The sequence below is a fragment of the Microcaecilia unicolor genome, chromosome 3 (assembly GCF_901765095.1).
Source record: "Microcaecilia unicolor chromosome 3, aMicUni1.1, whole genome shotgun sequence".
Classification (NCBI taxonomy): Eukaryota; Metazoa; Chordata; class Amphibia; order Gymnophiona; family Siphonopidae; genus Microcaecilia; species Microcaecilia unicolor.
This window is the reverse complement of record NC_044033.1, coordinates 184,393,178-184,407,739: the sequence shown is the minus strand read 5'-3', so window position 1 is coordinate 184,407,739 and position 14,562 is coordinate 184,393,178. Positions and strand designations below refer to the sequence as shown.

Genomic DNA, 14,562 nt, shown 5'->3' with positions numbered 1-14,562 from the left:
CTCTATTTTTTTTTCCGCCTAACCGCTAGAGGTAAAATTGTCATGCCAATAAAGTTATCTGAATCTGTCTGTTCCATATATCAGTGTCTGATCTCCTTTCCCCACTGGCAGTTGCTAAGCAGGGTTGCCAGGTGGAAAATTTTTTTCCCACCCAAACCAGCCTAAATCCAGCCCAAAACCCAACCAAACTCAAACCCTGCCCCTGACACCCCCACCCCCGCATCATCACCCCGCCCCCGCAGTCAACCCCGCCCCCGCAGTCATCGGCCCCGCCCCCCTCGTCATCGGCCCCGCCCCCCTCGTCATCGGCCCCCGCCTCCCCCGTCATCGACCCCGCCCAGAACGTCACTAACCCCGCCCCCCACGGCCGAAAAACCCGCCTGAAAACCGCCCAAAAGAAAAAAAAAAAGAAGCCCAAAAAACCACAACCCGCCGCGGGCAAAAATTTCCGCGGCGGGTCGCGGAAAACCGCCCAATTGGGCGGTAAAACCGCCCACCTGGTAACACTGCTGCTAAGCTACAGCAACTCCCTGCAGTCTATTGGGCAAGCTGCAGGGGGAGGAGGGAGCAGTTGCTAGGATATGGAAGAACTTCCTTCCTGTGTTTTCCTGTAGCTGTGCAGCATGGAGCTTGCTGCCCCAGATCTAAAGACTTACAGGAAAAAAATATTAGGGGTGCTCAGGCACCTGCAGAGCTGGCACCTATGTTGTAAGTGCCTATTTCATTTGTTTGTATTAAAGAACAGTTGAAATTAATAGTTCTCTCTGGACAGAGTTATCTTGCAACCAAACAAGTGACTCCCTGTTAACGTCACTGACCTGAACCAGTACCCAAGCTTAAAAGCTTTTACATATAAAATCTGAACTACACATGCGCACATATTCCTGCCTTAGTACAGTAAAATAACATCAATCAGTCGCTGCTCCCTTTCAGTTTTATTCTTTCCTCGGTAATGGTCAGACCTTTTGTGACTCGGTGTCCTGTCAGATAATTTTTTTCCCATCATTTATTAGTTTTTAGTTGTTTTCTTATTTTTTTTCATCATTATTCTTCTTTAATGGAGTTTGATTTAGCTTCAGCTTTATTTCCAAATATGTCTTCAAAAAAATCAGGGTTTTAAATGCTGCTCTAACTGTACAAACAAAATGTCAAACTCTGATCCTCACGATCAGCGTATTCACTGCCTTGGCACAGAACATTTGGATTCAAATTGTCCTCTGTGTGTCAAGATGCTCCCGAGGACAAGAAAGATAAGAGATCTAAAAATAAGAAGTAATGGTTGAACCTCAGTCAACTACTAAACCAGTTGGTAAGAAGGCTTTGGCAAAGCGAAAACATATTGACATGGACGAAACATAGGAACCTGCTATAACCACAAATATACAAAGTGGTTTTCAGGATCTGCAGACTCCTGTGCCTTTGGAGCATTCCCTGTGTCCCGACACTTCAATTGGCACCAAGACACAACATGCAGACGTCACAATGCAAGCTCCAATCTTGGAGTTGATGCAATCTCCTGCAAAGCAGACACATCATCTAGACACTTCATCAAAGAATTCTTGGCACCGACATGGTTCATCAGAAACATTGGCACTGACAGCTTCACAGACATCAAGACTATTCCTCTTCTCACCAGCACCGTCATTGTTCCCTTCCTGCACATCATCACTGTCATAGCTCCTCTTTTAAACATCGGCACCACAGTGGCTCTACCTTTCCTCATCGGCACCGAAGAAATTCATCATTAGTTTGGTACCAAGAGCATACGTCGTCCTCTTATTCCTCGCACTACTCTCTCTCCCAGGATAACCAACTCCAGGCTTCGCCCTTTCTGCCTTGCCTCACCCCATGCTTGGAATAAACTCCCTGAGCTCATACGCCAGGCCCCCTCCCTGCCCATCTTCAAATCCTTGCTCAAAGCCCACCTTTTCAATATCGCCTTCGGCACCTAACCACTTACCTCTATTCAGGAAATCTAGACTGCCCCAATTTGACATTTCGTCCTTTAGATTGTAAGCTCCTTTGAGCAGGGACTGTCCTTCTTTGTTAAACTGTACAGCGCTGCGTAACCCTAGTAGCGCTCTAGAAATGTCAAGTAGTAGTAGTAGTAGTAGTAGTATAACCAATCTCTTCAATTGCACCACAATAATCAAGCTGATTCGATTAATGTGCAGCAATCATCTCAATTGCAACCATCTGTTCCTTTTCTTACGTCCACTCACCAATTAGACGTTTTCTCTGCACAATTGCTGCATAAAGAAAATTCTCAGGACCTTCTTCAAATGCTGTGGCTCTTTTCAATACAGTATCAACCTCAGCAAAACCCAGGTCACCAGCAACACTCTGAAGTTTCTCAAGCTGTGACAGCCAACTCTCGAACAACTCCGGTCCTCCTACTTTAAATAGGAAATGCTCGCGGTCCATATCAACGTCAGATTCCATGGCAGCTGAAGTTATTTCTGATGACGAATCTTCTCCAGGCGCTTCAAATCCTCTTGCCAGGGCTTCACCTCACTGGATCACAGTGATAACACACCTGGACTACCTTCAGACCCATCTCCACCACCACCTTCAAAATCCTCCCAACCGGAGGATACCTTATATCCTACGTTTTTATTAAAACTGGCATCAGCTTTAAATATCCAGTCTACAGCTCAGCCTGATCTAAGGTAAAAAAAAAAAACCAAACAAACTACAGGCATTACACTATAAGGATGCTCCAAAAGAAATCATAGCTTTTGGAGCATCCTTATAGTGTAATGCCTGTAGTTTGTTTGGTTTTTTGTAGATCAGAACAAGCTTCTCTGGAACACTCCTTTTACTACAAGACCCACTAAAAAAAAGCTTAGGCTTTGACAAACCACAGTTTGTCATTCCATAGTGGTTCACTCAGCTATGAGGAAGCATAAGAGCCTGAGGGATCATTTCAACTTTCTTCCTACTAAAGATATGAAGTTGATGCATTTGCTTGGAAAGCGAATGCACCAAAATACCATGTTAAATACTTGTATTGAATTACACAAATACCCCTATTGGATTACACATATTTCACTACATAGGCTACCAGTTTACTATTCTGGACACATTACTAAAGTTGGTTGATAGTCTATCACCAAATGCACAACCTCCCATAAGCTTAGCTCTTCAGGACCTTGAAGAAACTGCAGCTTGCTTGATTTGTGCAGCTCACGACTCCTATGACACCTCAATTAGGGGAGCTGCTGTAGTTATCTCTTCTAGACGTTTAGCCTGGTTGAAAACATCAGCTCTCCGTGATGATGTACACAATTGAGTTGCAGGTGTGACTTCCACAGGAGACAACTTATTCGGAGATAGGCTCAAAGAGATCACTGATAACATTAAACAGGACTGCACAACACTTGACACACTAGAAGATGATAACCTGGATCACAGTAGAAATTTGTACAACAAATCTTCTTATTACACACCCAAGAAAAGATACAGCCTTTGGAGGCAATATCCCTATAACAGATACAACTCCAATTACAAAAACAACAAACAAAACAGATCTCAAGAACAAAAATGATCATACAGAGAAAAGAGATTAAGCCAATTACCTCTCTGACACCAAAACCAGCTCTTGCTTTTTGACCCTACTCTCACAATTTAAATACCAGTGGGGGGGGTTGAGTTCAATTTTTCGCACAGGCCTGGTCTCTCATAACAACGGACATCTGGGTGCTTTCCATTGTCCAGAAGGGATATCAAATACACTTCTCCTACCTACCACCATTCACCCTTCAGGAAACAGGAAATGAGGGCGGGACCAGAGGCAGAGCTAAGACACATGCGAAGGCAGTGTGAAGCGCCGCTCACCTTCACTGTGGACGCTGCACCCCAAGGTTAGAATTTTTAAAATACAGCCAGCACTTAGGAAGGCGAGGGGCTGCTGGAGGACAGGTCATGCTTGGAAGGCAGAGAGAGCGAGAGGGAGGGAGGGAGTTGAGGGGGCTGGCAATTATACAGAGTTCCCTCGAGGGTGGGGCGATTACGAACCCCAGGAAAACTACACAGCTTCACTGCCATGGAGTCAGCTTCAGAACGTTGGAGGTGCAAATTATTATATTAGATATATAATTTTTTCTTGTTTTTCTCAACATGCTGATATTTTGCACTAGTAAGATTATTTAAAGTCTCTTCGTGATCTGCTACCTGTGCAGCTAGGGCGTGTTCACTTGTGTGACTGCAAGATAACTCTGTCCAGGGAGAAATAGAAGTTGCTTACCTGTAACGGTAGTTCTCCTTGGACAGATGATCTTGCAGCCATGCAATCCCTCCCATTCTCCCTTAGCTGCCGTCAGCTATTACAGTAAACTGAAAGGGGGCCATGACTGATTGATGTTATATTACTGTACTAAGGCGGGAATATGTGTGCATGCGTACTTCAACTTTTGTATATAACAGCTTTTAAGCTTTGATACTGGTCTGGGTCAGTGACGTCACTAGTGAGTCGCTTCACTTATGCGGCTGCAAGATCATCTGTCCTAGGAGAACTACTGTTACAGCTAAGCAACTTCTATTTTTGATTCTCCTTCTGGTAAATGGTAAGATACTGGTTTAGTGCCTGCCAATCATGTGCTGGGCATTTTTGAAAAGGCAGAAGAGAACCAGTATACAGTTGAGAGAGTGGCACTCACCGGATGATGATCTCCGAGCAACTTGCCAGTCGTTTGCCGGCACTCTTCAATCCCGTGTAAATCTGTCCCATCTCAATAACGCCTTCAAGTCCAACAACTTCCAAGCGTTTATCACTCAGGTCTGGAAAAGAGGAGGAGATGTGAGCACCTCAATCTTCAGCCAGTGGAACACAGAACTCTTTAATGCCTCCAGCAAAAGATATGGGAAACTGGGGCAGGGGTGCAATCTCAGGCTTCCTTTCACAAGCCACAAGGATTTCAATGAGATGAGAAGTATATATAACCCAATACTATACAGTTGGCATGAATTGTGACTCCCCGATCTTAATAATGTGACTAAGATTTAGACACTTATGCAAGAAACTGAAATCGCCCTTTAGTGCTCATGAGGTCGTATGCCATGACGGGTAAAAGACAGGAACTGGATTTTCCTCCTGCTAAGGGAATCTGAATGGCCTGTAACCCAAGCCAGCCTGCGGCCGGAGCACTAACACAGGATATGTAGATTAAATTAACAAAATAAAGGTGAGATAAGTCCTAGGTGCAGGACTAGGTTGTGATCTATGTTTTCTGTAATATCAAGGTCACAAACTTAATATAAGTGAAGCTCTTTATAGGATCTTCAAGGGGGGAGATGAAGAAATTATGAGCACAAGTTATGCATTGTGGAATGGGTTAAAAGGTTAGAGATTGATAAAGTCTGTAAACTCTGGAGTCTGTCAGAGATATAGGATTCTGAGTTAAAGATTGATGAGCCTGCATGATTCCTGGAATTTATGGTACTCCTACAAACAGGCCTGGGAAGAGACTAGTAAACAGTAAGATGTTGCCAGAACTTGGAAATCAGATAAGCCCTGAGAAAGACAGTCTTGCAGAGAAGGAACTATTGTCTGAAACAGGTATTTAAACTATCCTCTCAGAAGAATATTTTGGGAGATGAGAACAGAATAACATCCAGTTATGTTACTGTATGATTCTGTCCTGAGAAATGTATTTGTAATTGGTAAGTAGAATAATAAAGAATTGCCTTTCTCATATGCTGGCCCTCATAGTCTTTTATCTCTCTCAAAATTGCGGGTGGTTGGTGAGTACTAATTTGGGAGGTGATACAAGCAGCCTTATTTTAATTAAAAACAGAAGGCATGGAATTAAGAAATACACATGAACCCCAGAAGCCTAGGGATTCTGTTTGCAGTGAGTGTGACCTGAGGGGAATTAGTAGTTTGCCCTTTAGAGGATGTACCCCCTTCATTCCCAGTCCCAACCTTCCTTCCTAGAACCCCTCCAATCGCATGTAGGACTCTGTACCTCACATCCATGACTGTTCTCACCTTGTACACATGATTTGAGGGTCTCGGGGTTGGTGATCACTTCTGGCAGACTCTGGCGGGAGGGGTTCCGTGCCTCCCCTAGAGATTTCTTTGTCTCTCCCCAGAGGTTGGAACCGCCATGCATGCTGGGAATATTCAGGATGGCAATGCCTTCCAATGACAAGCTATTGAGGTCCAGGGACATCCCGCAGCACTGAGAGCATAGGAAGCACATGAAAGAATAAGGTTATACTCCTAAACCAACTCTTATCCTCATTGCTCCCTCGACTTTTATTTTTATTTTTTAGCCCAGCAGCTCTCTCCTGCATCTTAGATCCTAGCTCTATCTGAATCCACATTAAATGAGCCTACTGAACCATGAACTTTATTTCTTGTGACTTCTGTAACACAAAATATGGATTGTGTGGGATATAAATCTTTTAAATAAATAAATAAAATATGCCCACTTATTCATGTAATGAGCCCTGGGTACAATCAAGATGAATGAAGGAGAGGCTGAGGCAGTTCACAAATGTAGTCACTGCCTCTCCTAGCAAGAAACATGGTAAGGCATGGTACATGTGCACTAGCTATGGGGAAGGGTCTCATAGGTACTACAATCCCAGCCTCTCCCACCAGGAGACACTGTAGCAGAAGTTTTCAATCCAGTCCTCAGAGCAGACCAAGCCAGTTGGGGTTTTCAGAATATTTGTATTGAATTCAATAGGGATATCCTGAAAACCTGAACTGGCTGGGTGTGCCCCAAGAACTGGGTTGAAAACCCCTGACCTGTAGAGAGTGATACAGGGGTATTGGTTGTGGCAGAGCTCACCACCTCTGAAGTTCCAGTCTTGCACAGTAGAAAGTGCTATTAGGAATGGTGCCGTAGCTGCAGAGGGGCTCACAGCTCCTGCAGTCCTAGCCTCTCCCAGCTGGATGTGCTGTAGGGTGGTAGTTCTCAACCCAGTCCTCAGAACACACCCAGCCAGTCAGGTTTTCAGGATGTCCACAATGAATATGCCTGAGATAGATTTTCATACAATGAACTCCACATAGCTGAGTGTGCCTCAGGGGCTGGGTTGAGAACCACTGCTGTAGGGGAATGGTGCAAGTCTGCTGAATATAGGGGACCTCACAGCTTCTGCAGTCCTAGCCTCTCAGAGTAGGAGGCACTACAGGGAATGGTGCAGGAGTACTGGGTAAGAAGAATAATTTAAGAACATGAATAAGGCAGCAAGTGTGTGAGTTGGGAAGAAAAAAAAAAAATCAATGAATAACTCACCTCAACACTTATACATTCCTTAAGTTTTTTACAGGTAGCAAATATAGTCTCAGAGGTGGCAAATTCAAAATACCACAATTTGTTCTTCATTCTATAGGAAAATAAAATAATTGTTAAATAATTTTGCTATTCCCAAATGAAGCGCTAATAAAAGCGAAAAACTGAGTGTGTGTGTACTGAGTGTGTTGTCTAAGTACCAGATTTATGTGACAAGCTTTTCCACACACCCAGGCCTGCCTGTGCACCTCCGTTCCTCCCTTGCTATTGTGGTGCTGAGACTCCTCACTCATACAGTGCACCTCACTTCTTCCAGCCCCCCCCCCCCCCAGCATGATGTTCACCATTGCACTGACCTGCTGTTGAACTTTTCTGGGTACTTTTCCCTCATTATATGGAACCTGTGAGCAATTGATGCATCCTAGGGAGGGAGGGAAAGGGCAGACGTGTCAGAGCACATGGGATGGGAGGATCAGAGCACCATTCAAGTGAGATTTTGCTCTGCTAATCTATCTGATGCTTCCAGTTTTGATCTTTTCTTTTCTTCACCACTTTCATGCTCCGTCATTCAGTTTCTGCCAGTTTTGGGAATGCACACAGCGATCACCAGGCAGTACCATTACAAAGTATAGCACTATCAGTCTTTGTGAGTAAATCAGTTCTGCATTCCTCCCATACACTGACATTTGTAGGTGTAGGTTTTGCTACAACTAAGAAATTAGGGTGGCATTTTGATAAGAATTTTAATTGCCTCTCTCAAGAACCCCCCACGGCTCTCTCAAGGGAGGGGAGCTTGAGAGAGAGGCTGGGGGTGGTTGAAAGAGCCAGGGACAGGGGAAGGGAGAGATGCCGGACCTTGGGGGGAGGGAAGGGGGGAACTGAGAAAGAACTGTAGACAGGACTAAAAGGGGAAGAAGAGATGGTGCATTGTGCAGACGTGAAGGGGGAAATAGGAAGAGAAGCTGAATTGATGGAGAGAAGGATGGAGGGAAGGCAGTGGAGGGAGAGGAGAAAGGGAGAGGTGCTGGTCTCAGAGGGAGGGGACAAAGAGAAAGATAATGGACCTGGGGTGGAGAGAAGGATGCAGAGGAAGAAAAACTCTTGGCATCCCCATCAGCAAAGATATGATACCTAATGGAGGGGGAGGAAATGTTTGCCTCCTCAGTCCACCCCTGTGCCCCTGCCCCGCCTTCAATCGAGCGATTAAAAATGTTAATCGAACTGCAGCCCTACTTCTTATCACAGTAAGAGAACTGCGATGTTCTTCTTCAGTGTCAAATACATCTATGGTGAAAAAAGGGAACAAATAGTGGAACAAAAAGGAGTAGCCTAGAGGTTAGTGCAGTGGACTTTGATCCTGGGGAACTGAGTTCAATTCCCACTGCAGCTCCTTGTGACTCTTGGCAAGTCATTTAACCCTCCATTGCCCCTGGTACAAAATAAGTACCTGAATATATGTAAACCGCTTTGAATGTAGTTGCAAAAACCTCAGAAAGGCGGTATATCAAGTCCCATTTTCCTTTCCCTATTTGAGATTCTACATGGAATGTTGAAACTATTTGTAGATTCTACATGGAATGTTGCTACTATTTGAGATTCTACATGGAATGCTGCTACTATTGAGATTCTGTTGCTACTATTTGAGATTCTACATGGAATGTTGCTATTCCACTAGCAACATTCCATGTAGAAGCCTGCCCTTGCAGATCAGCAATGCGGCCGCACAGGCTTCTGTTTCTGTGAGTCTGACGTCCTGCACTTATGTGCAGGACGTCAGACTCACAGAAACAGAAGCCTGTGCCACCGCATTGCTGATCTGCAAGGGCAGGTTTCTAGATGGAATGTTGCTAGTGGAGGAGTGGCCTAGTGGTTAGTGCAGTGGACTTTGATCCTGGGGAACTGAGTTCAATTCCCACTGCAGCTCCTTGTGACTCTGGGCAAGTCATTTAACCCTCCATTGCCCCTGGTACAAAATAAGTACCTGAATATATGTAAACCGCTTTGAATGTAGTTGCAAAAACCTCAGAAAGGCGGTATATCAAGTCCCATTTTCCTTTCCCTATTTGAGATTCTACATGGAATGTTGAAACTATTTGTAGATTCTACATGGAATGTTGCTACTATTTGAGATTCTACATGGAATGCTGCTACTATTGAGATTCTGTTGCTACTATTTGAGATTCTACATGGAATGTTGCTATTCCACTAGCAACATTCCATGTAGAAGCCTGCCCTTGCAGATCAGCAATGCGGCCGCACAGGCTTCTGTTTCTGTGAGTCTGACGTCCTGCACATAAGTGCAGGACGTCAGACTCACAGAAACAGAAGCCTGTGCCACCGCATTGCTGATCTGCAAGGGCAGGCTTCTAGATGGAATGTTGCTAGTGGAGGAGTGGCCTAGTGGTTAGTGCAGTGGACTTTGATCCTGGGGAACTGAGTTCAATTCCCACTGCAGCTCCTTGTGACTCTTGGCAAGTCATTTAACCCTCCATTGCCCCTGGTACAAAATAAGTACCTGAATATATGTAAACCGCTTTGAATGTAGTTGCAAAAACCTCAGAAAGGCGGTATATCAAGTCCCATTTTCCTTTCCCTATTTGAGATTCTACATGGAATGTTGAAAGTATTTGTAGATTCTATATGGAATGTTGCTCCTATTTGAGATTCTACATGGAATGCTGCTACTATTGAGATTCTGTTGCTACTATTTGAGATTCTACATGGAATGTTGCTATTCCACTAGCAACATTCCATGTACAAGCCTGCCCTTGCAGATCAGCAATGCGGCCGCACAGGCTTCTGTTTCTGTGAGTCTGACGTCCTGCACTTATGTGCAGGACGTCAGACTCACAGAAACAGAAGCCTGTGCCACCGCATTGCTGATCTGCAAGGGCAGGTTTCTAGATGGAATGTTGCTAGTGGAGGAGTGGCCTAGTGGTTAGTGCAGTGGACTTTGATCCTGGGGAACTGAGTTCAATTCCCACTGCAGCTCCTTGTGACTCTGGGCAAGTCATTTAACCCTCCATTGCCCCTGGTACAAAATAAGTACCTGAATATATGTAAACCGCTTTGAATGTAGTTGCAAAAACCTCAGAAAGGCGGTATATCAAGTCCCATTTTCCTTTCCCTATTTGAGATTCTACATGGAATGTTGAAACTATTTGTAGATTCTACATGGAATGTTGCTACTATTTGAGATTCTACATGGAATGCTGCTACTATTGAGATTCTGTTGCTACTATTTGAGATTCTACATGGAATGTTGCTATTTCACTAGCAACATTCCATGTAGAAACCTGCCCTTGCAGATCAGCAATGCGGCCGCACAGGCTTCTGTTTCTGTGAGTCTGACGTCCTGCACTTATGTGCAGGACGTCAGACTCACAGAAACAGAAGCCTGTGCCACCGCATTGCTGATCTGCAAGGGCAGGCTTCTACATGGAATGTTGCTAGTGGAGGAGTGGCCTAGTGGTTAGTGCAGTGGACTTTGATCCTGGGGAACTGAGTTCAATTCCCACTGCAGCTCCTTGTGACTCTGGGCAAGTCATTTAACCCTCCATTGCCCCTGGTACAAAATAAGTACATGAATATATGTAAACCGCTTTGAATGTAGTTGCAAAAACCTCAGAAAGGCGGTATATCAAGTCCCATTTCCATTTCCCTTTACACTATCCTGTGTAGTTTTGGCAAAAAGATCTGGAAGAACCTATAAAAACATACATGAGAGACCCAGATACCCACCACACCGATGGAGAAGTAGTTATTAATGATCTCATATGGCACGGGGTCTCCCTTTTCTGAGGGGTTCTCAGGGACAACTTCGATGCTCCACCTATCCATCAGAATTGTTGAACCGTTCTCAATGTCCTTCAGGAACCTGCCCAGGTTCTCCCCATCATACCCTTGGGAAAGGAAGCAACAGAAGACTTAATCAATACATCAAGGGCTTCTTGTTTCAGAGGTGAAGAATGATTCTCCATCTAAGGATCACAGAGGTCCACAGACTATTCCACTGGGTTAAGGTCACATCTGAGGGCCACTTGCTGCCCTTGATCTCTGTGCATTTCTTACCTCCTCCCCACCTCAGGCAGCGGGCTAGGTCATTGCCAGTCCCCAAGGGAAGCACTGCCACAGGGGGTCTGCAGGGCAGACTGACCTTATCTGAAATAAGAAAATAAGAAAATGAGAAACATCAAAGAAACACACTGAATGCAGAGAGAGCTGAGGGATGTTGGTATTGTCCTGCTGGGTGAAGCTCGGATCACTGCATGTTCTTCATTCTTTCACTGGTTACTGATGTATTGGAGCCACTCAATTTCTTCTGCTTGGCTCAGTCTCTGAATTTCTTAGCTTACTGATTAAGAAGCTTCCTCTTTTCCTCCCTGCAGTCACAATAAAAACTGTATCGCTCACCAATAGCATCCAGGATCCATCCTACTGTGCCATCTCCACCACACACCAAGATCCGGAAATCTGGAACATCCCGGAAAAAATTCAGCCTGGAAAAGACAGAAATGAGGAGCCAGTGAAGGTTGTACTGCTGTGGGCTCCAGAGCTGTTCCCTCCTCTGTTTTGGCTTTCTCTCCGATTCTCTCTCCCCCCCCCCCCCAATCTCACCAAAGCATCTGATTTGTAGTAACATAAAGAAGTCCTTACCCTGCAGCCGGGCCCCCCTTCAAAAGGTTGTAAACCTGTCGTGGGTTCACCAGATACTGGAATTTCCGAAGAACTCTACCAAGTAAAGGATAAAGAAATGGTGTGAGCACTAGAGACTGCTATGCTGGGATTCTGTTGAAGTGCTGTGCAGGGACCAGTAGCTTGCCTTCGCTTGGATGCATGCGTGTTTCTCTCCTCTGCTTACCTCTCTCCTTGCTTGCCCCCACTCTTTGGGTTCACAAAAACTAGCAGTGGGTGTGTCTTTGGAACTGGAATAATCTGCACAGAAAGCACAAGGAAAAAGAGATAGGAACTAAAACAAACTAATTAATGAATTAAAGGACCTGTCAAACACTGTTGTCACCATGAAAACCAAAGCCCTGACTCTCACAGCAGAGCTTTATCAGCTGTGTTAGGTGTAGAGCTGGGTTGTCCAACCTCAGTCCTCGAGATGTGCTAAGTACTAAATTCATTATATACCTATGAGCGCCTTAGAATTTAGTGCACGCTATTTCTGTTAGCGCACGCTAAGCTTTAGTAAAAGGGCCTCAAAGTCTCTCTTCACCTGCCTTATTGCCTTTTTTAAACATCTAACTTGCCAGTGTTTTTGTTCATCCATGTTATCTTCACCTTCCATTTTCTGGCTTTCACTGCTTTTTCCACCTAACCATTAAACCATGTTGGCCATTGTTTGACCTTCTTTCAACCCTTTTTGACGTGCCTCTGTGCTTTTTGATAAAACCAAAAAAGCTCTAATGGAAAAAAAAAAGTCTAACAGTATGTACAAAAAATTGTTGCTAATATATAAATACAAATCAGAAAAATATAAAAAATACTAGGGCTGCACATCGATTTAAAATTGTGACAGCTTGATTGTGATTAAAATATTTAATTGCACAGTTGATCGCAAAAAGCATTCCTCCTCACATTTCCTTCTGTACAGTGCAAAATATAGACAGCAGATGTAAATTCTCAAAACTGAAATATTTCACATACTAAACTGAAAATAAAACCATTTGCTGTTGATTTTATTTTTCTAATCAGCTTGTTTCCTGTTTCTGCTTCCCTTTGTCTGTGCTCTGAGCTCTGTTTCCAGGCCTCCTGTTCATTCACTATTTCTCTTCCTTTCTTCTTAATTTTTATTTTCTACCCTATATCCATCTTTCACATGGATCTTTCTTTCAGTTTTCTACCTTCTTCTCAAATCTATCTATTCTTCATCTCCTCCCTTTCCCCTTCATCCATGGGCAGCATCTCCTCCCTTCTCAATTCTCCTCCCATCCATCCATAGGCACCATTTCTTTCCTTTCTCTTCTCTTCCATCCATGTGCCAGCATTTCCTCCCTCTCTTCCTTTCTCTGCCATTCATGTGCATTTCCCCTCTCTCTTCCTTCCTCCTCTCCTCCGTTCATGTCCAGCATCTCCCTTTTCTTCTTTCATCCAACACTACCCCTTTTTCTCTCTTCCTCCGACCATCCAGAATCATCCCTTTCTCTCTCTTTCCCCTCCGCCATCCAACATCGTTCCGTCTCTCTCTTCCCTTTTCCAGACCTCAACACACTTCTTCCTCCTTCGCTTATCACAGCTTTTTGCTTCCAGTCTTTTCCCTCCTGAGTAACACACATCTGTTTCTCTTCCCCTATCACCATCCCCCCATCATGGAATCCCCCTACCCCTCAAATCCAGCATTGCCCTTCTCTACCCCTCCCCTGCTCTCTTCCACCACATCTAGTATTGCCAGTCTCTACCCCCGACCCCTTCCATCACCATCCAGCAATGCCAGTCTCTATCCCTTTCTTCTCCCCCTCTCAAACTCACTGGGTCCTGGCCTCTCCTCAGGACAGCTGCTTCTCCATTGTAGATGTTGGTAGTGGTGGTGATGATAGCTAATAGATGGAAGGCATGTGTTGTACTGCCTTACACGTGCCACTGAATGCTCTTTTGGTCCCCCCTCCAATGTAACTTCCTGTTTTGGAGGGGTAAAACAGTCTGAACCAGCAGTATCATGCATAGGGCAATAGTCTACATGTAAACCATCTATTGGGTGTGGTTATTGCTGCCTGCAAGAAGACCCAGGGAAGTGGGTCTGGAGGAGGAATCAGGATCAAGCGAATGCTGGAGGGGGAGAGGAAAGAGAGAGACAGAGAGATCAGCAATGCCGGATGGAGGTGGAGTGGAAGGGGGTGAGAGACTGGCAATGCTGGATGGTTGGGGGTTGCAGGGGCGGGAGAGACAGTGGGCCCAGCAGGGATTGGAAGGGTGGGGCCATTATTCACATTAATTTTTTAATGCAAGTAAAAGATTTAATGTGTTAATAGTGTTATTAACGCATTAAATGCACAGCCCTAATTAAAACATATCAAAACAGCAGTTTATTACATATATAAATAAATAATACACAAAAGGAAAATAATTATTGCACCAGCATCAAAAGCATCAACGCACTAGTAACTGTAATAATCTGGCAGCAGAGATCAGGCATCAGACGTGGATCTGCTATACAAAGTTGCCTCAAGAGACCTATTTATGGACATAACATGATACTAAAACAAACCAAAACACAGGTGTAATCCTTGGGAGCATACCACTCTTACCTTCTTATGAAGTTACATGGAAATACTTTTAAAACAAATAGAAGGAAATATTTTTTCACTCAACA

At 44.4% G+C, this 14,562-nt stretch overlaps 1 protein-coding gene across 1 annotated transcript in view; it reads right to left on the bottom strand.

Annotated features, from left to right (window-relative positions):
- DGKA (diacylglycerol kinase alpha) overlaps nucleotides 1–14,562 on the bottom strand; it is a 90,201-nt gene that overhangs the window by 7,401 nt on the left and 68,238 nt on the right. The window contains exons 14-22 of the mRNA XM_030196737.1: nucleotides 12,109–12,182; nucleotides 11,904–11,978; nucleotides 11,661–11,746; nucleotides 11,319–11,408; nucleotides 10,989–11,149; nucleotides 7,604–7,668; nucleotides 7,251–7,341; nucleotides 5,990–6,182; nucleotides 4,659–4,779 (exon numbers count right to left, since the gene is read on the bottom strand). Coding sequence (XP_030052597.1) covers nucleotides 4,659–4,779; nucleotides 5,990–6,182; nucleotides 7,251–7,341; nucleotides 7,604–7,668; nucleotides 10,989–11,149; nucleotides 11,319–11,408; nucleotides 11,661–11,746; nucleotides 11,904–11,978; nucleotides 12,109–12,182 — 956 coding nt within the window. The remainder of the gene's footprint in view (nucleotides 1–4,658; nucleotides 4,780–5,989; nucleotides 6,183–7,250; nucleotides 7,342–7,603; nucleotides 7,669–10,988; nucleotides 11,150–11,318; nucleotides 11,409–11,660; nucleotides 11,747–11,903; nucleotides 11,979–12,108; nucleotides 12,183–14,562) is intronic.